Source organism: Erinaceus europaeus, chromosome 4, assembly GCF_950295315.1.
Source record: "Erinaceus europaeus chromosome 4, mEriEur2.1, whole genome shotgun sequence".
In the NCBI taxonomy this organism is placed as follows: domain Eukaryota; kingdom Metazoa; phylum Chordata; class Mammalia; order Eulipotyphla; family Erinaceidae; genus Erinaceus; species Erinaceus europaeus.
Genome location: NC_080165.1, coordinates 149,712,039 through 149,739,216, shown reverse-complemented (window position 1 = coordinate 149,739,216; position 27,178 = coordinate 149,712,039). Strand labels below are relative to the sequence as shown.

General features: G+C 43.5%; 1 protein-coding gene and 1 non-coding gene across 3 annotated transcripts in view; one reads left to right on the top strand and one right to left on the bottom strand.

Moving 5' to 3' along the window:
• Positions 1-951: 951 nt before the first annotated feature.
• The window catches only part of SIM1 (SIM bHLH transcription factor 1), a 93,416-nt gene continuing 67,189 nt past the window's right edge, over positions 952-27,178 (bottom strand). Inside the window, exons 11-12 of one of the 2 annotated variants that reach the window (XM_060190714.1) lie at positions 11,215-11,617; positions 952-6,985 (exon numbers count right to left, since the gene is read on the bottom strand). In XM_060190714.1, the coding sequence (XP_060046697.1) occupies positions 6,255-6,985; positions 11,215-11,617 (1,134 nt within the window). In that variant the 3' untranslated portion in view covers positions 952-6,254. The remainder of the gene's footprint in view (positions 6,986-11,214; positions 11,618-27,178) is intronic. The other variant, XM_060190715.1, reaches the window with a different exon arrangement.
• Positions 12,610-12,691, top strand: LOC132538509 (small Cajal body-specific RNA 18). Its single transcript, XR_009549863.1, has one exon. It is a non-coding gene; the product is annotated as a small Cajal body-specific RNA 18 (non-coding RNA).

The following is a 27,178-nucleotide window of genomic DNA, read 5'->3' as shown; positions in this document are numbered from 1 at the left end:
ACGTAAGATGTGTCTCTCAATGTTTATTAAGATTGACAACTTAAGAAACCATCTGAAATTTTCCCCCCTGCACATTGAAAATGTAATCCATGCTTTCAAATTTCTTGCTCTATTTTAGCAAAATGGAGGTCTACAAAAGCATCATTTAGGATGCTCTAAGAAAACAGAATCTGGGAGTCGGGCTGTAGCACAGCGGGTTAAGCGCAGGTGGCGCAAAGCACAAGGACCGGCATAAGGATCCCGGTTCGAGCCCCTGGCTCCCCACCTGCAGGGGAGTCGCTTCACAGGCGGTGAAGCAGGTCTGCAGGTGTCTGTCTTTCTCTCCTCCTCTCTGTCTTCCCCTCCTCTCTCCATTTCTCTCTGTCCTATCCAACAACGACAACAACAACCATAATAACTACAACAATAAAACAACAAGGGCAACAAAACAGAATAAATAAATAAAATAAAATATTTAAAAAAAAGAAGAAGAAGAAAAGAGAATCTGTAGTGAAAATGCGACACTTCCAGACAGCAAGCAGCTCCCCTAGGCGGTGTCGTCTTTATCAAGCAAGTGAGCAGGTTTCAGCCGAGCCCCCTCAACATCTCCACCCCAGCACTGGAGGAAGGTTTGGTGTTCTAACATCTGCCCCTCTCTCCCTCTCCCTCTCATTCTCTCTCTCGCTCTATCTCAAAAAGCTCAGTGCAACGAAGTCCTGGCTGTAACCAAATAAAGGGAGGAGAAGGAGGGCAGGAAGGAAGAGGAAGAGAAAGGGGAGAGGGCAGAGGAGGAATTGTACGTAGGCGCCAATTCTTAGTTATCAAAGAGTGCATGTATGGTTTTTTTGGTGTGTGTTATCTATTCTAGTAGAATCTAGAGATAAAACTGCCTTTATTTATGTATAATACTAGCCTTCGGGTTGACGCTCGATTTTGTCTTATAAAAATTTAATAAATCATACGGACTCAAACTGCATATTGGTAGCTATATTTCAAACCAAAAAAATCCTCACATAATAAATACATTTTATGCACATTAACTTCGAGTTTACTTCAGAACGCTATTTACAATATAAATAATTATAAATGGGAACACTTTGCAAGATATCATTGACAGAGCTAATATTTTCCTACTTTACATTCCAAAGAAAAAGTTCAACTTACAGGTTCATACTATGATGTCACTAAAAACTATACATTGTAAGATGGTATATGAAATATTAGCAATCAGTATCTTCTTTCACAAATATAATCCTTTTTATACCGTGTCAGTCAAAAAAAACACAAAATAGTTTATCTTTTTTGAAGTGCCTACTCATCTGTCTCATTTTCTGAAATGTTTCCCTTTGGAAAAAAAGTTACAGTACTTCTAAAAATAAAAAATTCCACACCAGTTCCATTCCCTTGGAAATGTAAACAAACTAGGCTTCTTGGGTGTAAGTTTAATGGTGATTAAATTTGTTCCAGATCAGCACATTAGAACAAACTCTCCACTAGATAAGTTTATAAAAGCAAATTTCCCATGCAGCAAAATTGAAATAAATAAAACGCTTGATGCTCGCTTTAAAATTATTAATGAACATTTCCTGTGTCAATCATTATTTTTCAGGAGCTTAGCAGAAAAGAATCTTGTTATTTGCATTAGAATCATGTGTATATGGGCACATATATACACACACACACACACACAAGTATATATGTGGACATATATACGTGTATTATCCAACCCTTCTGCAGACAGTTTTAGAGAAGAAACTCTGAATACACCCTGTTTGGATATTAGTACAGTCTTACCTTTTGAATTAAGCACTATCCGCACAACTCTTACACACAAGAAATGAGTACAACAAAGGCATTTCCCCCAAGAACATCGTCTATGGAAGCTACCTTTCACAGGTGTCCATAGCTCTTCTGGTTTTGACTTAAAGTTTAGAATGCCAACACCTATTTTAGCTCTCCTCCATTTCTCAGTAAGAACCAGGCAGCCGGGCTTATTATTTTCGAGTCGAATTCTTTTTCACAAAACCTAACATTTCTAGGTGAATTGAATTACTTGTTGTGAGAACCATAGGTTTGCATTTTTATCAAGCCATTCAAAAAAAAAAAGGAGAATGTATATATCTGAGTTGAGTCAAGTAGGTGCCAAATCGGGGCATTCAGAATCAAATAAGGTGGCAGTTCTTCCACTAGGCCAGGCCAGTGACTCCAGTGACAAACCTTTTGTTTTCCAAATATCAGCACTGAATATCTTAGTAACACCCTGTGCTTGGAGAGAGACAAAGGGGGGCGGGGAAATAGCTACAAAATATATGTGCATTCAGAATTCTCTTTAGCTGTAGAATTTTCTTATCAGATGTATTTGGTCTAGGTCTTTCGGGGAAAGTCTTAAATTTATATTAAAATATCAGTGCATATTTTCCAAATGATCTTTTATTGAATTGACCCTCATTCCCCATTAAAAAAGAGAAAAGAAAATGGAGTGTGTTATTCTTTTCTTGAAGATCTTGTTAAAGCTTATTTTAAGTGGAATCCTCTGCCCAGGGGCAGCATTCGGCAGCAGGGTGTAAAGAGAATTAGGAACAATACCCAATGGAGATATTCTAGTTCTATGAAACACAATCAAGAAAGAGTAAGTGGTACCTTCTGTATGAACACTGAAGGCAAATCATTTGTTACAACCTGCCTCATTCTGAATATCATATCAATACTGTGCCATATCTCTTGTGTCAGGTAACGTACAGATGAGAAAAGCTACTTCACTGTATTCGAGATGGTAGGCCAAAGGCCGTGTGGAACTAATACTCAACCAAATGAGCAACTGAGTTGTGCTGGTTGTACCAGTATGATATATCCAAAATAATACTTCAGTTCTTCATGTTCTTAACAATCATTTGCCCAAGGAAAATTAAGAAAAATACTCATTTCTTTGGTCATCTGAATGTTTCAATTCGGTCGGGCAAGCAAATGCAATGGGCAACAGTGACATTATTGCCCAAACACACGTGCTTTTTGTATCGTCTTGTGAGTAGCTTCAGATCATACGAGTAACTTCATTGAGCCCCTCTCTGAATCTCCAATTCATAAAATTCACGTCAAAGTCATATTTTTCTATGCCAATCAAGTATTCACGATCTTCAACACTTGCCAAATGAAAACTAAGGTCAGTCAATGCACGTCTACTTTTAGCTTATGAGGCTATTAAGGACATATTTTTTTTATTTCATATCCTTTTTTTTTAATGCAGGTGACATTTTCAGTATAAGGACGTATGCTCCTGCACAGGAAGAAATAAATAAATAAATGTAGATGGTAAATGCCCTGAGGACATCTTTGTGTGCACCTAGATAACAGCCGGTTATCAACAATCTGAACTTACGGGGGGGGGGGGGGGGGGCTCCTTAAGAACCACACTGCCTTGCCAAAAAATGTTAGTTGTATAACACTACTGGTCTAAAGGGATGCGAGTAATGTAACAGAGGTGCTACAACTAAATTAATAACATTCAGCAAAGTCAACAGTCCTGTATTTAAAACTGGGTTGATAACACCAAAGTTGTTTTTGTTTTTTTTCTAATCAAGATAGGATTCGCTTCTGTCTTAATTTAAAAACCCTGGCCATACCATTTGAAAGCGCATCCTTCCTTCTGATTGCCACCTGTCTTAGAGCTCATTAATCTCTTTCTCCAGTTTGCTGTCTTTTATATGACAATTCCACTGAATTTTATATAAAAATGTCTAATCAGCTTCCTTTCGTAGGTTCAGATTCTATTTCTTTCAAGTATCTATCCCAGACGTTCTCAGTACGGTGCATATCTACCTGTCCGTATAACCACTGGCACAGTGGTTTTCACAGTTTCCTCTTCATCAATCTACATTTTTGAATCATTTGTAATCTACAGAACTCTGCAGAGCCTAGAGCATTCCTAAAACTTGCATGTTGCAGACTGATCACTTTAAGCACTCCAGTGAGTCCTCATGAATATTTTTCTCAAACTTACCAAACATTTTGCGTTAAATTTCTGTTCCTATATACTTTGAACTTTTTGAAAGTCTTTGTGACACTGCCTTACTATCACTTCTTGTACTTTCTCCACTTGTAGCACAAATACTGTTCTGTCATACGTGATACATGTATATTGTGTTATGTGGCCTGTTTTCTCTCCACAGTCTAGTATTCACCTCTCAGATTATAATGATACAGATTGTCATCTTCCTATGGACTGCTAGATAACTGTTTAAATGATGAAAAATACAGTTCTGATCCCTGAGTGTTCAACATAATGTCCTGTCTTCAAAATTAAGTCATGTTCTTCCTTGAGTATGGCAAGAGTTTCAAGGTATGGAACTCGTAAAAAAAAGAAAAAAATACTGAACCTGCTCTGAGCATTTTAGCTGCTTTAACTACTAGAGAACCATGCAGGAAGTAAACAGAGCTTACTTTTTTGTCTCCCTCTTCAGTTTCCACTAACTATAGTTTGGCTGAATCTAGAAAGTTGTCTGGGAGGCTGGGTAATGGCACACCTGGTTGAGCGCACATGTTGTAACCTACAGGGACCCAGGTTTGAGCCCCAGTCCCCACCTGCAGAGGGGAAAGCTTCACAAGTGGTGAAGCAGGGCTACAAGTGTCTCTCTGTCTCTTTCCCTATCTCCCCCTTCCTTCTCAATTTCTGGCTGTCTCTATCCAATCAATAAATAAAGATTTTTTTTTAAATGTTTAAAAAGAAACTTCAGAACCATTTTTAAAAATAAAAAAAGAAAGCTGGCTACAGCTATCTGTGCCTAAAGCTCCCATGTACCTGTCGAAATTTCAAAGCCCCTGGACCTTTGTACAAGTGTAGGAAAGAATGACTGGTCTCGACGACTCAAAGCAGAGTCAACTTGCCAACAAGCGCAGTTCTGCTGCATCAAGGAAGCAGAGATGATGGGGCAGGGGAAATGCCACAGGAAAAGAGAAGCTGGGTGCCAGGTCTGATGCTAGGAACCTCTACCTCCCCAAAACAAATCACAGAGTCGGAACTGGAACCCAGAGACCTTGGCATCTAGTTTGACGGTCTGTCTATGTTACAGGAACTGAAGATGAAGTTTCTCGTTTGCAAACAATAAAGGAAACTGTTTTTCTCCATTCCTTTCAGCAGAACACACTCCTACCCTTTATCCACTTGTCAAGCAGCCTAAGCTTTTCTATTCGACCATCCGAGGCTCCCCAGCTGTCACATCTGTACATGCGCGCTTTGAAATATTGTCAAACACACTGCTGTCGTGTAGCCCTGAATTCACCGATTTTCCTTAGTTATTTCTTACACATAGCACTTCTTTTCTTTGTAAGTTATCTTCATTTTTTTTCTCATCATCCCCAAGTATGTTGGCTCCATAGCTGAACATTAAATTGTCTGCCTTGAGATACCAATTTATTTCATTCTGCCTCTAGCCTTCCCATCCCCGCTGACCTATTTCCAATGGAGCCCATCAGCTGTTTGATAGGTAGGTGTCCCTAACTTCTCGCTCAAGCTTTTACTTGGGAAAACCCTAAAGGCTGTGTCAGTGTGATTCTGGTCCTTATCTCACTCAAAAGTAATGACTTATAATGGGTAGCAGGAGAAGACCCATTCCTGGACTGTATCCAGAGCCATGTCCCTAAAGTATGCCTGGGCCAAATAAGCTGGCTGGTTGACACCACAAAGAAGAAACCAGTTGACAATATCTATGTCTGTCTCTCTTCCTTAGTGATTTTGGGAATGGGAAAAACAATGAGAATGCGGTAGAGCTAAGGGGAGGTGCTTACTGGCGGTGCTTTCACGGCGTGCAGTTTCTGTTCCTGCCTATAAACTATGCACAGCAGCTTGTAAATCACGTGTGTGTGTGTGTGTGTGTGTGTGTGTGTGTGTGTGTGTGTGTGTGTGTGTGTGTGTGTGAAGTGCCCTGGACCATCACAACGCCAGTCCCTCTGTGTGGTGTACGCGTTGATCTGATCTACACAGGAAGCTTTCAATTAAAAAAAAAAATGCCTCTCCGGGTTCCGTCGACAAGTTAGAGGGACGGTTTTCAGACGGACTTTACGGTCATGATCTGTGTATCACCCTGAATGCTAGCGTGGCTTTTCTTGGCCTTTCAAGGAACACATGTCAAATCCCCAGTAACTGAAAAGAACCCCCTCTAGCAATCTGTGGCAGAGTAACACTGGTAATGAGGACCCAACCGATAAAATGCTTCAACAATCCTTACAGGACAAACTACTCTTAGAAAAAAGAAAACAAAAAAACGAGCAAAAACCCTCCATCAGCTTCCATTGGTTATGATCACAGATGTGCCTTTGTGTCCTTGTGCCGGGTCCGGCTGCACCCTCAGATGGGAAGCCACATCAAAGTGTGAGCCGTTGCAGCCCAAAGAATAGTTTCTGATGGTGTCACTGTCATATAAATGTTCCAGGGCATACCCGGTTAACGTGTAGGCATGCTTATCAAAATACTGCCGGTGAGCGCCAAAGCAGTTTGAGGAGACAAGGGGGGGATCTCCGGCTGTCTGGTGAGGAGACATATCTGAATGCAGATAGTCTTTAGCGATGATCAAACTTGACTTGGAAATGCGATCCGAATTGGGGCTGCTTAACCGAGACAGTGCAGCTGGGCTGTTGTCATAGTCATTTTCGTGGGGACTCAGCACCTTCCCTTCCCTCTGCTGGACGTGCTCACACGGAGAACTGCTGGCAAGACCAGAGCCATGGCAGACGTCACCTGTGGGTGGGGGCTGCTGGTAGTTTGCAAAGCAGAGGGAGTGCTTTTTCCCGGTTCCGTTAAGGGAAGCCAGTTGATCTGAAGGGGTTTTCCTTAGCTGCAGTCTGTTCTCTTCTTCTTTAATCATCTGCTGGGTGGCTCTTATCAGAGTTTCGATTTTGCTGGGTTCGTGTGGGCTGCTCTGATACTGTTCAGCGCGGTAGCGCTCACCTGATTCACTGGCTGACCCAGGATCTGGAGAACTGACCATACTGTCTTCATCCCAGTGACCTCGTCCTACAAGTGAGGAAAGAAACTGAAAAGTAAGTGGTCTCAAAATTCATCCCCCCACCACCACACACACACAAAAAAAAAAAACCCAGCTAAGTGTATGTCTTCTTTCTATTAAAATGCCCCTCATGTCTTCATGTTGCTGTATACACGATATCTGGGACAGTCTTACATGACTAAGTGTCAGTGTAGTGAGCTGGAGTGCCTATTTTCAGTGGTGTTTAAGTGCAGATGAGGTCTATAAAAAGGTTTTTAGGGGGAAAAACATGTGCATGGCTCATCAGTGCCAAATAACGAAATGGTCGCGTGCGTTTCTAGTTTATGCGTACGTCACTGGACATCTCTAATTGTGAATATTCAAAATAAAATACCTAACATTTGGTCTTGATTTTCCAGATAAGTATTGTATAAAATTGATTCTTAGAAAAGGCTTTCAACTGCAACCCAGGTGTCCAACAACAACAGATGAGTGGCTGAGCAAGTTGTGGTCTACATACACAATGGAACACTACTCAGCTATTAAAAACAGTGACTTCACCGTTTTCAGCTGATCTTGGATGGAGCTTGAAGAAATCATGTTAAGTGAGATCAGTCAGAAACAGAAGGATGAATCTGGGATGACCTCACTCTCAGGCAGAAGTTGAAAAACAAGATCAGAAGAGAAAACACAAGTAGAACCTGAAATGGAATTGGTGTATTGCACCAAAGTAAAAGACTCTGAGGTGGGTGGGTGGGGAGAATACAGGTCCAAGAAGGATGACAGAGGACCTAGTGTATTGTTATTTGTATTGTTATTTGGAAAACTGGGAAATGTTATGCATGTACAAACTACTGTATTTGCTGTTGAATGTAAAGCATTAATCCCCCAATAAAGAAATTAAAAAAAGAAAAAGAAAATGCTTTCAACCGAAAGATGTGCTGAGTCATACAGCAATACAGGCTATATTCTATATTATTCTCTCAGTTCCAAATAATCATCTGTTCAGTTGTTGGAAAAGTTATGATGTATTTTTCCTTTTTTTTAATTAGCTTTATTTAGTCACTGAGTAGAGACAGCCAGAAATCGAGAGGGAAGGGGGAGATAGCAAGAGAGACAGAGACACACCCCCTGCAACCTTGCTTCACCACTCGCAAAGCTTCTCCCTGCAGGTGGGGCTGACGTATTTTTCTATGCAAAAAATGCATCATGACTTTTCTGACAACCCAGTACATGTTAATGTCCCTAAATGAATCTTGAGCAGACTTACAAAAAAAAATCTCCAATGTTATTAGTAGCTGGTAAAGATCTGAAGGTTAAGGGAGTCGGGCGGTAGCGCAGCAGGTTAAGCAAATGTGTTGCAAAACGCAAGGACCGGCATAAGGATCCCGGTTCGAGCCCCCTGGCTCCCCACCTGCAGGGGGGAGGGTCACTTCACAGATGATGAAGCAGGTCTATAGGTGTCTATCTTTCTCTCCCCCTCTCTGTCTTCCCCTCCTCTCTCCATTTCTCTCTGCCCTATCCAACAATGATGACATCAACAACAATAATAACTACTACAGCAATGAAAAACAACAAGGGCAATAAAAGGGAAAATAAATAAATAAATATTTAAAAATTTTAAGAAAAAGATTTGAAGGTTAAGTCTGTGCCTGAGCTCAGATATGTAAAGCCTATTTGTATGCATGTAATCAACACAGTTTGTCTCAATTAAAAATATAAATGTTGTTTTTCTGGTCCAGTGGTCAAATTTGAGCTTAACCCATGGCTATATCATGACTCTGCTATTTAGGCTGCGTCTGAAATATAATGAAGGACAAATAAATATTTATAATGTTTAGAGTAACATGTTCTGAGCCAAGGAGCGAGACCTCATATGGAGGAATAGTTCAACCAAAATACATTGCAGATTCTACATTATTCTCAGAAGAGTCTAACACGTCCGTATAAAAAGAGACACAGGAATGAACATAGGAAAGCTGCAAACTGTTTAAGGCCATAGAGAAGCCCTGGATCACACAATTTATAGCTTTCCTTTTTCCCTTCTCTTCTTTATATCTAATATTTTTGTCCAGGCCATTCAGGTTAAGCCAGGATTTTCACTTCACTCCATCCGTTAGCAAGCAATCACCCTTTGCCCTGTTTCCATTACCAGTCTACCAAAGCAATGAAGCTCAAAGTCAGAGCAGCAAAACTGGAAGTAAAAACGGAAACAGACCAAGCGCATTCATAGAAGGCAGCCAACGGGTGGACAGTATCTGACAAAGACTTCATGGGCACTGCCGGCAAGATCCCTCATCTCGGAGACCCAGCGAGAAGAGGAACACCAGGGTCATGGATTCAGTCTTAATCTCACTGTCTTTTAATGAATAAGGAGCGTTTCTAAGACCTGCATGGACCCGAGCATGGAAAGGACAGAATGCGCTTTCCTTGATCAATTTATTTTATTTGTTTATTTATTTATCGCCTCCAGGGTTATCACTGGGGCTCGAGGGTCGGTCGGCACTGCAAATCCACCACTCCCGATGATGTCACCACCACCCCCTTTTTCCATCTTAATGGACAGGACAGACAGAAATTGAGAGAGGAGGGAAGACAGAGAAGGAGAAAGATAGACACCTCTAGATCTGCTCTGCTGCTTGGGAAGCGACACCCCTGCAGGTGGGGAGTGGGAGGCTCAAGCCCAGATCCGTGTGCTTATTACTATGTGCTTAGTACCAGGTGCACCACTGCCTGGCCTCCTTGATGAGTTTATTTTGAACTGAAAAACAACAACAACAAAGCACTACTACTAATTAAAGCTCTAGCCACAGTGTCCGCTTCTGTGTGTAAAGCTCTATCATAACCCACTGGGAAAAATACTAGTGGGCTCTAAGTAACTATTCTTTACTCACAGGGGATTGTCATAATGACGGTGAAATGGCTTTTAAGAGGCATTTTGTGAGGAGGGGTCCAAGCAGTGGCACACTGGATGAAGCGCACATAGTACGAAGTGAAAGAACCTGCACAAGGATCCTGGTTCGAGCCCCCAGCTCCCCATTTTCAGGGGGTTGCTGCAGAAAGCCTGAAGCAGGTCTGCAGGTGTTTCTCTCTCTCTCTCTCTCTCTCTCTCTCTTTCCATCTCTCTCTCTCTCTCCCTCTCTTTCCCCTCTCAATTTCTCTTTGTCCTATTCAATAGAAATAAAATGAAATAAAATAAAATAAAGTGGAAAAAATGGCCACCAGGGCAGTGGATTTGTAGTGTATGCACCAACCCCAGGCGACAATCCTGAAAGCAAAAAAAAGTAATGCACTTAAAAAGACTGACTTTAGGGAGTCAGGGAGTCGGGCAGTAGCACAGAGGGTTAAGCGCACATGGCGCAAAGCACAAGGACCGGCATAAGGATCCCAGTTCGAGCCCCCGGTTCCCCAGCTGCAGGGGGAAGCTTCGCAGGCGGTGACGCAGGTCTGCAGGTGTCTGTCTTTCTCTCCCCCCTCTCTGTCTTCCCCTCCTCTCTCCATTTCTCTCTGTCCTATCTAACAACGACATCAATAACAACAACAATAACTACAACAAGGGCAACAAAAGGTAATAAATAAATATTAAAAAAAGAAGACTGACTTTAGTTTTCACAATACCATTGGTATGAGTTTCTTATTCACAAATTCAAAGGAGAAAAACCACTGGGCTGTCACTCTAGTGTCATATCTAGAATGTAATAAGTTATAGATAGACAGATGATAGAGTGAGGGATGGATGAATAGATAGATAGTTGGGTGATGGATGGATGGATGGATGGATGGATGGATGGATGGATGGATGGATGGAAGGAAGAGAGATAAACAGACAGACAGGACCTATCAGTGACACCCCAGTTCCATGCACACAGTACGGTATGAAGCACAAGGGACAAGCACAAGGATCCTGGTTTGAGCCCCCGGCTCCCCACCTGTATAGGGGTGGCTTCACAAGCGGTGTCTCTTTATTTCTCTCCCTCCCCCCCCCCCAATCTTACTCTGTACTACCCAGTAAAATGCGGGAGGGGGAAATCACCCCCAGGAGCAGTGGATTCCTAGGGGGCGGCACCAAGCCCCAGCGATAACCCTGGAGGCAAAAGAAAAGGAGGGGGGGGGAGAAGAAGATAGAGTGATAGTGTGATAGAATAGATAGACAGATAGTGTGATAGATGGATGGATAGATAAATAAAAGACAGACAGACAGAGTGTGATGCCCAGGAGCCTAATGCTTCAAGCCGGCGTGTCATTCAACTGCTCTTACCATGGATCCTGTGGGCTGAGGCGATGTGAGGCATGCTGTTCTCATAGGCTTCTCTGCTCTCTGGAGAGGCCTTGGTCAGGGGCAAAGCTGCTCTAGAGCCCCACCAGGGCTCCCTACCAGCCTGGGGCGTGCCCAGGAAGTACCTGCCCGCCTCACAGCGGCCTCCCTCACAGGCCTGTGTGTGGAAGTGCCTCTCCTCCACCAGTCTGGAGTGGTCCAGCGTGAAGCCATAGCAGAGCGAGCCCCTGTCCGAGAACTGTCTGTAGGCGCAGGACGCGTCATGCTGAGAGCCCGGCCGGTCCGTGGGGTCCAGGAGCTGCGGAGAAGCTGTGTCTGTCAGAGGACTTCCACCCCACTGGCTGTCGTGATCAGACTCAGACCTTTCTGTGTGAAATCCTGAATACTGAAACCAAGAGGGGAGAAAAGGGTGTTTTAGTAATCTGGAGACTTCTTGGGACCTGAGGAATGGGCCTGACCTGGGGATTTACCCAAAGGAGACAGAAACACCTATCAGGAGAGATCTGTGTACACCTGTGTTCATAGCAGCACAGTTTATAATCACCGGAACCTGGAAGCAACCCAGATGTCCAACATCAGATGGGTGGATTAAAAAATACTGGTATATATACACAATGGAATACTATTCAGCTGTTAAAAATGACGAGATTATCTCCTTTGCATCCTCTTGGATGAAACTCAAGGATATCATGTTGAAAGAGATAAGCCAAAAGGAGAAGGAGGAATACAAAATGCTCTCACTTATTAGCAGGACTTAATAGAGTAAGGACAGGGAGGAGAGCACAGAGTGACACATGGATGGACATGGGGTACTGCACCAGAGCAAAGGACTCTGGGGAGCGAGGGGGAGGGGGAACAGGAAGGAAACTCTGGGGGCCTATTATACAATGAAACTGTATGCATATGTCAATGACTGCAAAGTATTACCCACCCTCAATAAAAAAAGGAAAAGGAAATTTAAAAAAAAAAAAGAAAAGGACATTTCAAATAGGCAAAAAAAATACAAAAAAAACTTTTGCCTCTGTCTATAGGCACCTGAGAAGATCATAATTTTTTTACATTTATTCATTAGATAGGTAGAACATATTTATTTATTTATTTATTATTGAACAGAGACAGCAAGAAATTGAGAGGGGAAGATAGAAGAGAGGGAGAGAGACAGAGACACCTGCAGCCCTGCTTCACCACTTGAGAAGCTTTTCCCCTGCAGGTGGGGGCCCGGGGCTCAAGCCTGCATCCTTGAACCCTGTAACGTAAGCGCTCAACCACGTGCACCACCGCCTGGCCCCTAAGATCATAATGTTCTTCTATTCTATTTTATTTTATTTTATTTTACTTTTTTATTTTATTTGAGCCCTGCTCAGCTCTGGCTTATGGTGGTACAGGGGGTTAGACCACTGTGCAATCGGAGTTCTGGGAATCAGGTGATGGAGTGTGTTCTAAGAAGGAACTGAGACCCAGTGATTTAAAAAAAAAAAAAAAAAAGATTGACTGGAAAGGTGGCATGTATGGGAGCAAAGCACAGGACTGGGGACCAGGGAGGAGGGGACATGCAGAAGCCAGTCTGAGACAGTGACGAGGGACTTGGTTTGGTGGTGAGAGTGGTGTGAAGACAACTGTCACAGTGAGGTGACCAAAAAAAATCTCGCTCTGAAATTGACATATGTCAGTTATGGGGCCTCCAAAGAAAACGTTTGGGCTGTGGAAAGGAGATTAAGAGAAAAAATGAGCACTTTACAACAGGCACCACTGGAAGTGCTTCCTAGGAATTTCTCCATATTAACATCTGAATGGCGGTGTTGGTAACCCTTTGTAAAGTCAAGAAGGGGAGGCCCAGAGAAGGTCTTAGATTTGCCCAAGGCCATAGGCCTAGCAGGAGACCAAGCCAATTGTCCTGGAGAGCTCAGAAAAATAAAATAAAATAAAATAAAATAAAATAAAATAAAATAAAATAAAATAAAATAAAATAAAATAAAATAAAAAAGCTAGTCAGAAACTAAAGTTTCCCACTTTACCTCTTGACACTCAATAGTAAACTGAAAGTCTTGCTAGATCCATGTCAGGATAGTTAATAAGCGCATACAAACGGGGTGGGCCTGTTCACTAGAATTGATTACTGTATGTGACAGTTTTTGTTGCCTTAACTTTGCTCTGTCCCACAGGAGTTTCAGGTGTGTGTTATCATGACTCCATACCTGTATAGTCAGCGTCAACATCAAGTCCACCACTAATGTACAATTCCGTCTTGTGTTCTAAAATACGATTTCAAGCATGCAGAAAACCGTGACCCTGTGTCTTGCTGGAATTACACTGCTCATCTGTTCTAGATGCTCTGCTCTGGGTGAAAAGAAGATGTTAAGTGTTGGGCAGGGTGGTGGTGAAGCCTGTCGAGTTCTCACGTTATCAGGACCCAGATTCAGCCCCTGCTTCCCATCTACAGGGGAGGCTTCATGAATGGTGAAGCAGGACTGCAAGTCTCTCTCCCTCACTTTCTGTTTCTCTCCCTCTCTCCCTCCCTTTTAACCCCCCCCCCATTTCTCTATGTCTCTAGGCAAAAAATAAGAAGTAGGAGAAGGAGAAGGGGAGGAAGAAGAAGAAAGGAAGGAAAATGAAAAAGACCTGATGGATCCAAAAGTGGTTGTTGTTTGTTTGTTTTTTGTATTTGGTTTTGCCTTTTTGAAGTATTTTTTTCTTTATGTTTTTAATTTCTTTTTTTTTTCTACTTTTTTCTTTTATTTATTTATTTATTCCTTTTTGTTGCCCTTGTTGTTTTATTGTTGTTGTTGTTAATGATGTTGTTGGATAGGACAGAGAGAAATGGAGAGAGGAAGGGAAGACAGAGAGGGGAAGAGAAAGACAGACACCTGCAGACCTGCTTCACAGCAGGTGGGGAGCCTTGTCCTTGCGCTTTGCACCACCTGCGCTTCACCTGCTGCGCTACCACTCCACTCCCTTTTCTTTTTTTTTTAACTAAGGGTGGTTAAGGACTTTGCAGTCACTGATATATGCAAACAATTTCAGTATGTGATAGCCCCCAAGTGTTCATCCTATTCTCCCTCCCTCCCAGAGTCCTTTGCTGTGGTGCAGTGCCCCATGTCCATCCATGTCTCACTCTGTGCTCTCCTCCCTCCCAGAGTCCTTTGCTGTGGTGCAGTGTCCCATGTCCATCCATGTGTCACTCTGTGCTCTCCCTCCCTCCCAGAGTCCTTTGCTGTGGTGCAGTGCCCCATGTCCATCCATGTCTCACTCTGTGCTCTCCCTCCCTCCCAGAGTCCTTTGCTGTGGTGCAGTGCCCCATGTCCATCCATGTGTCACCCTGTGCTCTCCTCCCTCCCAGAGTCCTTTGCTGTGGTGCAGTGCCCCATGTCCATCCATGTCTCACTCTGTGCTCTCCTCCCTCCCAGAGTCCTTTGCTGTGGTGCAGTACCCCATGTCCATCCATGTCTCACTCTGTGCTCCCCTCCCTCCCAGAGTCCTTTGCTGTGGTGCAGTGCCCCATGTCCATCCATGTCTCACCCTGTGCTCCCCTCCCTCCCAGAGTCCTTTGCTGTGGTGCAGTGCCCCATGTCCATCCATGTCTCACTGTGTGCTCTCCCTCCCTCCCAGAGTCCTTTGCTGTGGTGCAGTGCCCCATGTCCATCCATGTCTCACTCTGTGCTCTCCCTCCCTCCCAGAGTCCTTTGCTGTGGTGCAGTGCCCCATGTCCATCCATGTCTCACTCTGTGCTCTCCCTCCCTCCCAGAGTCCTTTGCTGTGGTGCAGTGCCCCATGTCCATCCATGTGTCACTCTGTGCTCTCCTCCCTCCCAGAGTCCTTTGCTGTGGTGCAGTGCCCCATGTCCATCCATGTCTCACTCTGTGCTCTCCCTCCCTCCCAGAGTCCTTTGCTGTGGTGCAGTGCCCCATGTCCATCCATGTCTCACCCTGTGTCTCCTCCCTCCCAGAGTCCTTTGCTGTGGTGCAGTGCCCCATGTCCATCCATGTCTCACCCTGTGCTCTCCCTCTCTCCCAGAGTCCTTTGCTGTGGTACAGTACCCCATGTCCATCCATGTGTCACTCTGTGCTCTCCTCCCTCCCAGAGTCCTTTGCTGTGGTGCAGTGCCCCATGTCCATCCATGTCTCACTCTGTGCTCTCCTCCCTCCCAGAGTCCTTTGCTGTGGTGCAGTGCCCCATGTCCATCCATGTGTCACTCTGTGCTCTCCCTCTCTCCCAGAGTCCTTTGCTGTGGTACAGTACCCCATGTCCAGTTCATGCCTCACCCTGTGCTCTCCCTCCCTCCCAGAGTCCTTTGCTTTGGTGCAAGAACCTATTTCCAGTCCATGTGTCACTCTGTGCCCTCTTTCCCTGTCCCTAGGTAACATACTCATTTTGAAGGTCCTCATAAACCACTAAAGTCAGTGACACAGTGACGTCTGTCAGTATTGGTCATCTACTGCAAAACACACTTGAGACCGCCTGCTCAGACGGTGAGGTGATGGAGGCTTTGGGCGCCTGGCAACATGGTCTGTAATATTCTGTCAATAGCTCAACCTTCGATCTTCACAACCACCCTGCCAGCAGCGTCTCTCTCTTCTATTGGTGAAGAAATTGCATCCCTGGCCGTTTAATAAGATGATACAGTCATTCCATAGTCTGTTCTTAAAACCCGCATGCTCAACCACGAGTTTATATTTGATAAACATGACTGCTAAGTAAGGGGGGCAGTATTAAGAGTTCTAGGAAACAGACAAAGATTTGCCTTAAGTCTCAGAAAGCCAAAATAAAAGTCAATTTTGAATTTGCTTTCTCACCCCCGTGGGAAGAAGGGTGTGTGTGTGTGGGATGCTGTACGCGGGAAACACAAACTCCAAGGCTGTCATGAGTTGGTGTAAGTTTGCCACTATTTCGCATCCTCGCAGAACAAGGCCACCTCTCCCCTTCACACTAACAACCCTCGCAGCCAAAGGAAGAACTCCAGCTTGTCCCAGCTCAGTTCCAACAGGCGGCTCCAGTGTCTCAGAGTGAGGGAGGAACTGTATGAGGTCTTTTCTCCGGAGAAACTCCGAAGTCTGCTAGTCTGTAAGTCATGCCCAGAGGTCTACGCAGATTCCAGACTCAAGGTTCCTTCATTACCATTTCTAATTATTTCTCTAACCATTTTCCAAATGTGCAAGGCAATATTCCATCCAAAAAAAAAAGTCACGGACCCGGATTCAAGCCTCCACTCCCCACCTGCAGGGGGAAAGCTTTGCGAGTGGTGAAGCAGGGCTGCAGGTGTCTCTCGGTATCCTCCCCCTTCCCTCTTGATTTCTGACTGTCTCTATCCAATCAATAAATAAAGATATTAGTTTTTTTTTTTTTTAAAGACAAACTTCTCTTTCCGGACTGCAGAACAGACACATCAAAGCAGCCCAGCTCCACTCCTCAGCATTGAGTTCATCCTTCCGCCTCCCGGCAACCTTTTATCCCAATGAGCACCATTCTGTCTTTTCATAAAAGGTCACCTTCATTTTTCACCAAGCAAGAGCTGGCCCCACTTCTCCCGAGATGGGAGAGCTACACACTTGTCCTCTGGCAGCACCATTTGTGTACTCGAAGGCAACAAAATTCAGATCATCATTGTGCTTCTGAGGTAAGAACTGCCCAGACACTGCTTGTTTTTATAAAAGTATAAACCAGGCCTATTTCTGAAGTACTTGAGTCAAGACTTGTGAGCCCTGTCGAGAGGGAGAAAGCTCTCCCTGAGTGTGTAGGGGTGAGCTGTGGACGTGGAGTGTCAACTTGGCACACAGGGAAATTAAACAAGAGGCAACCGGGCCATTCATGAGGTACGCATTTCAAGAGCAGCCAAAGGAGAATGTGAAGAACAAGCCTCTTGTCAGTAGTCAGGAAACTGCAACAGGAAATACACTTCCCTTCAAGGACAGAAGATAGGTGTTGGTTCCCGGAAAGCTTCAGAGGGAAGGAGGAAGGAGCCAGACTGTTGCCCTGGCTCCTTCACTGCCCCTGTTAACCTCCAAGCACCATCAACACTGAGCGACAGCCCTTCCTTTACAATGAAGCTGCCTTGCAAAAGACAAAAGGGAAGGGCCCTTAAGGAGATCAGCTCACGAAACGCCATGGGATAGAGAGACAGATTAATTTCATACAGAACTGCAGAAGGCAGAAAACAAGAGAATGAATAGATGCAGAGCTCGGCTACTAGAATTCTCATCAGATAATCTTCCATGAAGCAAAAGACAATTCTAAGACAATGCTGAAAGCCAAGCAGAAACATTTAACAGCAAATGAATCATTTTATAGAGATTTCTTTTTAATTTTTTTAAAATTATTTTTACTTATTTCTTGGATAGGGACAGCCAGAAATCGAGATGGAAAGGGGAGAGAAAGACAGAGAGACAGAGAGACACCTGCAGCCATGCTTTACCACTCACAAAGCTTTCCCCCCTACAGGTGGGGACCGGGGGGCTTGAACCTGAGTCCTTGTGCGTTGTGACACGTGCTCAACCAGGCCCCCAAATTAATCATTCTTTAACCCACTGGAGAAAATAAAAGAAAACAGGCACTGATTTCCAAGGTGGAAATGTACTCTGATAAGTAGCGATTCTTGTCACTTACACTTTGCTTGAATGTCCACAGATGTGTGGTCCATGCGTTGGTTGAGAACTAGGGTACAGGGCTGGCAGGTCTGAGGTTGATCTCAGTCAGTCTCTCAGAAAGATGGAGGGAGGGAGGGAGGGAGGGAGGGAGGGAGGGAGGGAGGGAGAAAAGAAGGAAGGAGCAAGCGTTTTTTAAATCTAAAAATATGTTTTAGGATATAAAGATAATTGTGATCAATTAGAACACACACAAGCCCTGTAGGTGGTGTATGTGTCTATTATTCTCAAGCAAAATAAAATGAAGTCTATCAGCTATATAATATCTGTTCTTCCTCTGAAGAGGTAATACTACTTTCTCGTACACTTCAGCTAAAAGACAGAATGAGGGGGCTGGGCAGTGGCACCCCAGCTAAGGGTATACACTGCTGTGAGCAAGGGTCTGAGTTCCAGCCAGCTCCCTGCCAGCAGGAACGACGGCTCACAAGCATGAAGCAGGTCTGCAGGTGTGTGTCTGTCTATCTGTCTATCTCTATCTCCCCCTCCTCTCTCAATTCCCCTCTGTCCTATCCAATAAAATAAAAAAGGTGGAGGAAAAATGACTTCCAGGAGTGGTGGATTCCTAGTGCTGGTACAGAGCCCTGAAATAACCCTGGTTCAAGCCCCTATTCCCCACCTGCAAGGGGAAAGAAAGCTTTACAAGTGGAGAAGCAGTACTACAGGTCTCTCTCTTTCTCTCTCTCCCTCTTATTTCTGTCTCTATCCAATAAATAATAGGGAAAAAAGAAAATGAAAGAGAAAGAGAGAAGAAAGAAAAGAAAGGAGAAAGGAAGAGAGGATGGATGAGAGGAAGGAAGGAAGGAAGGAAGGAAGGAAGGAAGGAAGGAAGGAGGGAAGTGGCAACATTGTCTCACACTCTAAGCATTAATGGCTCCCAGGTCCCCACCACACACACTGTTGGGTGACGGACTCTCATTATTGAGATTTCTCTCACCACAATTATACCCATAGATAGATAGATAGATAGATAGATAGATAGATAGATAGATAGATAGATTGATTGATTTTAATGAGAGCACTAATCAGCTCTGGCTTATGGTGGTGCAGGGGATTGAACCTGGGACTTCGGAGCCTCAGGCATGATAGACTCTTTACAGAACCATTATGCTATCCATCCCCACCCTACTTTCCTTCCTTCCTTCCTTCCTACCTTCCTTCCTTCCCCTCCCTCTCTTTCTTTCTTTCAACATTAAAACTGTCATGAGATTCCTTCCTGCCTCCACAGCGCGTTTCAGACAGCTGTTCTGCACTTATCTGAACGTGGCAACAACAATGCAACTCTAGAAAAACGCAGGATGTCCCAACAATAGAAGTCACACTTATCTGGGGGTTTGTTTTTCTGGCAGCTCACTGAGGCTTTTTCTTTTAATTTTCTTTTAGCTCACTTTTCGATGTAAAATGTTGAGGGAGACCCTCTTTGGGTAAAGCCCTGTTTTCCATGAAGACTTTCACGCCACCAGGCATGAGCAGCCCACCCCCTTGATTTGTGTCTGAGCCGAGCCGCGAGAAACAGCCTCACAGATGCAGGTGTCCTTGCACTGAGAACATATGCATGCTTTTAAATCACTTTTATCTTAGTTTTCGCTAATGTAACCCTGAGACATAAAATATGTTCTTTTTTTTTTTTTCATTCACTGTTATGGGAAGAACAGATGGTAAAAGGGTTAGATTAAAGTAATACAGCATGTCCATTAAAATACCCCCACTGCTAGGGTAGCCTCCCCCCAACAGGAGTCTGACTTACTAGAGAGAACAGCTCTGGCTTATACACACTGGAAACTGCCAGGGGTTTCTCCAGGATAAACATAAGGCTGGGAGAAACACTAATGTCAGAATCAAATGCATTTTTAAAAAGACAATTATGCAGGTTATTTTACTAATCTGGGGACAGGCTGGAAACACACGTCTATGCTAATGAAACTGAAAAGCAGGTAAATATTGAGCTCACTTAGAACTCAAAAACTTTTGAGTACCTAGAAAACACAATTGCCTGAAGCTGTGAAGAAGGATATTAAGCAGAAAGTATTTTTCATACTGCCACACAACTACCAGTAGTAGATAGAAGAACAAAAAAAGAAAAGAAAAAGGCCACTTCCTTTCTGACTCGCTGTCTATTCATTTAGGGGAGGGCTGCTGTGGGCAGACAGTGACTGAAGGGTAAGTGCAGTGCTCTACACAGACCTCTCTCACCAAGGTTTAGCATTAAAAAAAATGTAGCACTTGTGTGAAATTCAGTTTAGTTACAAATAGCTCCCCAAAGTTAAACTTTAAAAAAATCATAAAATGGGCTGGGCAGGGTAGCACAGAGGGTTAAGCGCACATAGCACTATGCTCGAGAACCCACGCAAGGATCCGGGTTTGAGCCCCCAGCTCCCCACCTGGAGGGGGGGTTGCTTCACAAGCAGAGAAGCAGGTCTGTAGGTGTCTGTCTTTCTCTCTATTTCTCCCCCTCTCAATTTCTCTCTGTCCTATCCAAAAAAAATTATAAAGTACATTTTTAAGGGGAAATAAAAACACCTCCATGTTGTGGCATCTTCCAAAGTGGAGAATGATTTCACTGGACAACAAAGCAGTAAAAATTTTCATCTACACTATCAATAATTAGAAATAAAATACTGAAGGGGAGTCAGGCAGTAGCGCAGCGGGTTAAGCGCACGTGACGCGAAGCACAAGGACCAACATAAGGATCCTGGTTTGAGCCCCCCAGCTCCCCGCCTGCAGGGGAGTCGCTTCACAGGCGGTGAAGCAGGTCTGCAGGTGTCTGTCTTTCTCTCCCCCTCTCTGTCTTCCCCTCCTCTCTCCATTTCTCTCTGTCCTATCCAACAATGATGACATCAATAACAACGATAATAACTACAACAATAAAACAACAAGGGCAACAAAAGGGAATAAATAAATATTTAAAAATTTAAAAAAGAAATAAAATACTGAATCACAAAGCCTTTGTAAGAATGCTATTTTGCTATGGCTTCCTTTGCTTTAGAAAATGGCGGGAACAGAGGGAGATAGCGTAATGGTTATGCAAAGAGACTCTCATGCCTGAGGCTCCAAAGTCCCAGATTCAGTCCCCCACACCACCATAAACCAGAGCTGAGCAGTAGTCTGGTTAAAAAAAAAAAAAAATGGTGGGAACAGTCAACTTCCCAGGATAAACTTTTAAGCACGTGTTCACAAAATTCTCACTTATTATTTTTACAATTATATCCATTACTTATGGCAACACTGCTCTTAACATATCTGTATTTTATTACTGATAACTCTAGTGGCAAATGCTAGAAGAAGAACTGATAACTCCAGTGAGAAGCTGTTTGGGTAAGAAAACTGTTGATACCTGTAAGTTTCCTCATCTATCTCATCAAGTAGAACATGGGAGGTTTCTCAATATGCTTCAACTGTGATTTGAAATGTCAGAGGTCTCCTCTTAATCCACCCCCCCCCCCAGCTACAAAAATGTCCCTGGGATTTGGCTCATTTTTCTCACAGAAAAGGAACCTAGTCGACGTCTCGTTAGCTAACTGGGTGAGATGCAGCTGGAAAGGAACCAGCACTCCGGACCAGAGGCCGGGCTTCCTCCAGTGTAATTCTAGAAGGAATCTCCCTCCCCATAGTGTTCCATCTGGAGAGAGCTGTTCTCAAAGCATGGCATCCACAACCCACAGCTTCTAGCAACCCAGAGGTAAAGTCCTATAATGGCTTGCAAGTGTTTTCATTGCACTGAAGATTTAAAGCAGAAAAAAAAAAAAAAAGAATAAATAGTTAAAGTCCTTTCTGGTGTGGTGATGGTGTGCACAGTTGGAAATGATCGAACAAGATGTCAGCTTGCATAGCTAACACAGAAATAGTGCAAGCTCGCTGGGTACACCCTGGGTTCCCAGGACCGGTAGCGCTTGTTTTAATGTTAATCTTCTTTGATGGACCTCAGGCATAACCTAGAACAGCCTTCATCCTTTTTCCGAGTCTCTGGCTTACTTTCTGATTCTTCACATCGGACTGGCAGATGCGATGGGCTTAATTCAATGGGCAGAGGTGATGTCCCCAGCTCCGTGCTGCAGTTTGGTTTGGACCTGCACTGCTTTGTCTGAGTCTCGCAAAGGACAGTCTGCCCAAGCTACTTACTACTCTTGGCAGCGTTCTACGACTGGGTCAGTGGATTAGATTCTGGTCAGGCCTTTTGCATGCTGAAAAAATGAGACCGAATTTGTACATTTGCAAAGAGAGAGGCCAGGCAGTGATGCACCTGGGTAAGTGCACACAGCATGAAGCTCAAGGACCTGACCGAAGGATCTAGGTTTGAGCCCCTGTTCCCCACCTGCGGGGGGGGGGGGGTGCTTCACAAGTAGCAAAACAGGTCGGCAGGTCTTATCCTATCCTTTTCTAGCCTGTCCAGTAAGATGGAAAAAAAAAAAAAAAAAGGCCTCCAGGAGCAGTGGGTTTGTAGTGCTGGCACCGAGCCCCAGCGATAACCCTAGGGGGAAAAAATTGCAAAAAGAAACTGAAGCTCAAAGGTCCTCCACCAAGGTAATTAATTTTAAACTGATGTTTGTAGAAGGAAATAGAGTTCTACCTTTTCTTCTTCTAAAGCACAATATAATGATTAGAAAGAAAAAGAAAAGAATCATGTAAAACACTTACTAAATAATATATATCAGAACTTTAACCTCCCAGGAACACACAATTCAAAATCAAGGAATCTCAAAAAAAAAAAAATCTGTAACAGAAAGAAATGTGAAGAAATCTAGATTTCATCAGCCAGGGAAGGGCTCTGCAGGTAGAACAAAGGACTCTCATGCCTATGTCTTTATTTTTATGAAACTTTATTATTTATTAATTTATTTACCAGAGCACTGCTCAGTTTTGGCTTATGGTGATGCAGGGATTGAACCTGAGACTTGGGGCCTCAGGTATGAGTCTTTTTGCATAACCATTATGCTATCTACCCTTACCCTATGCCTAAGTTTTTCATATCTCTCAGACCTAAGGCCTCAGCTTTGACCCCTGGCACTGCATATACCAGCTGGCCTCTGTCTTCATCTCTCTAGCTCATACAATAAACAAATATTTTTTAAAAGAAACCTGGATTTCTTATGGATATCCAAACACAACTTCCTTAACTTTAGAAGAATCTCATACTGAGTGGCTTAACCCTGTTCAGTTTGATTTCACTATTGAGTTCTTGTTTGTTACTGTTGCTACTGGGGCTTCTCCTCTCCAGGCTGATGCTTTTAGATAGTGACAGAGACAGAGGACAAGCACCCAGAAAGGCAGTGTCTTCCAGTGGGGTCATGTTCAAATCTGGATCTCGGACATGACCAAGCAAATGCACTACCCAGGTAAACTATTTTGTTGTATTACTGTTTAGTTTTAATATGACTTGATCCTGCTGATATCATTTCCCCCCTGGAAGGTTGTTCAGTTGTAAAGCAAAAGTTCCATTCACATATGGCAGAGCAGAGGGACAGCCTAAACTGACTCACTCTGTCTCTCTCCCCTCTGTCGCTCTCTCTCTCTTAACTTCCCTTTATGCTGATTGTTTAATTATCTTTATTTACTGGGTAGAGACAGCCAGAAATTGAGAGGGAAAAGGGAGATAGAGAGGGAGAGAGACAGAGAGACACCTGCAACCCTGCTTCACAACTTGCAAAGCTTTCCCCCTGCAGGTGGAAACCGGGGGGTCGAACCTGGGTCCTTGTGCACTGTAACATATGCACTCGAGTTTAACTCTCACACACACAAATCAAATAAATCATTGTTTAAAAAGAGGTCAACAAAATACATTTTTCTTGGTCCATTTTGATGAGGGATGCAGAGACTGCCCTTCTCTCCTCTACCGCAGATAGAATAACAAAATTCCAATGGTCACTTCCACAAAGCCAAAATTGCAGTTTCCCATTCGATTTAACACAGATGCTTCACCCACTGTCCAATTTATTTTTCCAAACTCTCACTCCAGATCCAAATCATGTTACATTTTTGGAAAAGAGCTGTGTCTGAAATGAATTGTGTCTTCTAGTCATCAATCTGTGGAGATAAGTGAAGCTGCAGCTGCACTTGTATGTGAGAAAAGGGTTTGAGAGCCTTGACCAGCAGAGTGTCTTCAAGTAAGACACACAGTAGGGGGGCCAGAGCAGAGGGACAGCTGGCAGCACGGCAGAGAGGCGGGCAGGGCCAGGAGGTGGCCTCAGCTAAGCTGAGAAGGATGGACTTGGAAAGGTTCTGGTTTTTTTTTATATTTTTAATTTATTGTTGGATAAAGACAGAGAGAAATTAAGAAGGGGAGAGAGAGAGAGACAGAGATAGAGAGATAAGGACCTGCCGCCCTGCTTCACCACTCATGAAGCTTTCCCCCTCCAGGTGGGGACCAGGAGCTTGAACGCGGGTCCTTGTGCCCTGGAATGTGAGCACTTAGCCAGGTGCATCCCCACCTGGCCCCTTACTTTAGTTTTTGTGGGCACCATCCTCACTGCATGTTCAATATTGGGAATGAGCTGTTCCTGACTCCGAAACCACTAGAAATTGTGAAGTTCTGAGACAGTATGCATCAATGAGATGGTTTAATTAAGATGCTCACTTGAATAAGTGCTCAACAAATGTGGTCCTCGCTAAAAGGACACACACTGAGCTTCTCCACTGCAAGTGCCTTTCCCCTATGGTTCTCTGGCACAAGGTGAGGGATATGGAAACTCTCTATAACAAAGTTTTAAGCTATAATAAAAAATATGTTTTTTCCATTACCACCATTAATTTCTTGTCATCTTATCATCCATTCTATTCATTGTCTCTCCCAAAATATTGCCTTTCTCTGTGGAGTCTCTTAATCAGACCAGTCTTTAATCCTCACAGGTTTCTGGGTCTCTTTATAGCAGATTTCAATAACTATTTCTCCTCTCTCTCTCTCTCTCTCTCTCTCTCTCTCTCTCATTTACAATGATCAACAAAACAGTGGGATAAGAGGGGTATAATTCCACACAGTTCCCACCACCAGAGCTCCATATCCCATCCCCTCCATTGGAGAATTCCCTACTTTTTATCCCTCTGGGAGTATGGACCAAATATCAATCACCTGTTTCACAGAAGGCACCTCAATCCCTCCCAAAACCAATGAGTTGAACAAAAATAAAGAAGAAGGCAGTGACAGAGAGGTGTCGTGCTATAGAGAATCTGGTGAGGGGATGAGTGTGTGACCAGACAGTGATCCTGTGAAGATCTCCATAGGATCCTCCTTCAAAGGCAAGCGCAGTAGGCCACCTTGCTGTCCCATAATTCGCCGTATCTGTAAAACACTGGTCTTGCTGCCCTGATAAGACCATGGGCATGTTTCCTTAGGAAGCAAGCTTGGACTTTTTAATTTACATAGTGGGTATTAAACTAAAAGTCAGAGGTAGTAAAAATAGAAAAGTACAAACCTGTAACACAGTGTCCTCACTTTATTCAACAAAATGTTTTCTGAAAATAACGCTCAGCTTCATTTCTGAAAACAAGCTAAACAGACCAGAAAGTCCCACTGTACTAAGCTGATATTTCTGTATTTCTATATTTCCTTTAGTTTATATGTGACTAGAAAATTTAAAGAAGCCTGTACTGTGTAGGACTGCTGACAGGGAAACCTCATAATTTCTGAAAGATGAATTAAAAGGTTTTTGAGGACCGAGTGGGGGTTGCATTGTTATATGGAAAACTGAGAAATGTTATGCATGTACAAACTATTGTATTTACTGTCGAATGTAAAATATTAATTCCCCAATAAATGAAAAAATAAAGTAAAATAAAAAAGTTTTTTGTTGTGGATTGACCTACCAACGCCCATGTCCAGCAGAGAGGCCATCACAGAAGCCAGAACTCCCATCTTCTGCACCCCAGGAATAATTTGGGTCCAGACTCCCAGAGGGATAAATAAAAGGGAAGCTTCCAGTGGAAGGAATGGGACACAGAGCTCTGGTGGTGGGGACTGTGTGGAATTGTTCCCCTGTGATCTTATAATCCTGTAGATCATGCACTAATAAAATAAATTTTAAAAAAACTTCATGTTTTCAGACTACCTATACAATGTGAGAAGAGAGATATCTATCCCAGTAGTGCTGTAAGTATAAAGTATAAAGGGCAACTATGCCCAAGAAGCTATTGTTTCTTCTCTCCTTTGTAGGTTAACATATCAACATAGCAATCTCTGGTGTGTTTTTTAAGCCAGAAAGAACCTTTTTACAGAAAGAGTTCCTACCTTCCCCCCAAATGAAGCAAGATTGCTGGCAATGAAAAGTAAGAAGGTTCTGTGGAAATTATTTAAGGTAACAGATGTGGAATAAAGTCTGCAAGTGTTGCAGTGTATCTATAGCAAATGATGAAATAGTTTAAGATTTCAGAAGCATCCACAGTCTTACAAAATTACAGTGTATTGGCTACTTCTGACTCGGGGGAGAGGAAGCAAGAAGGGATCAGGATGATGAAATAGAGGAGGAGGAGGACACAGACTGGCTGCCACAAATAGAACAATTATAAATATGCCAACATGAAGAATTCATAAGAACGTGGGGTTGGGAGGTAATTTATTCATGATCGGCATGACTGAACTGTGACAAGATCATTTCCAACTCTACTAGCGTAGCCACTAATAGATTCTTTTTAAATTTTTTAACTGTATTTATTTTATAGAGACAGTCAGATATCAAGAGGAGCAGGGGAGCTACAGAGGAAGGGCGATAGACACCTGCAGCCCTGCTTCACCACTAGTGACACCTTCCCTTGCAGGCGGGGACTAGGGACTTGAACCCTCCTCCTTGCACACGGTAACACATGCACTCAACCAGATGCACCACCACTAATAGTATCATAAAACTGTGTGAAAATATTGCAACAGTAGCCACTAGAAATGGCTGAAAACAAGGTCTGAAAAGTAAATCCTATAAACCCAATATTTCTGATTCAACAAAACTATGAAAACACAAGTTATTTTATTTTATTTTATTTCCTCCAGGGTTATTGCTGGGGCTCAGTGCCTGCATTATGAAACTACTGCTCCCAGAGGCCATTTTTCCCATTTTGTTGCCCTTGTTATTGCTGCTGTTGTTGTTGGATAGAACAGAGAGAAATGGAGAGAGGAGGGGAAGACAAAGAGGGGGAGAAAAAGACAGACACCTGTAGACCTGCTTCACCGCCTGTGAAGTGACTCCGCTGCAGGTGGGGAGCCGGGGGCTCGAACCAGGATCCTTGCAGTGGTCCTTGCAATTTGTACCATGTGCGCTTAACCCATTGCCCTACCACCCACCCACCCCCTCCCCACAAGTTGTTATTTTTACGACTATAAACCCAGAAGCAAT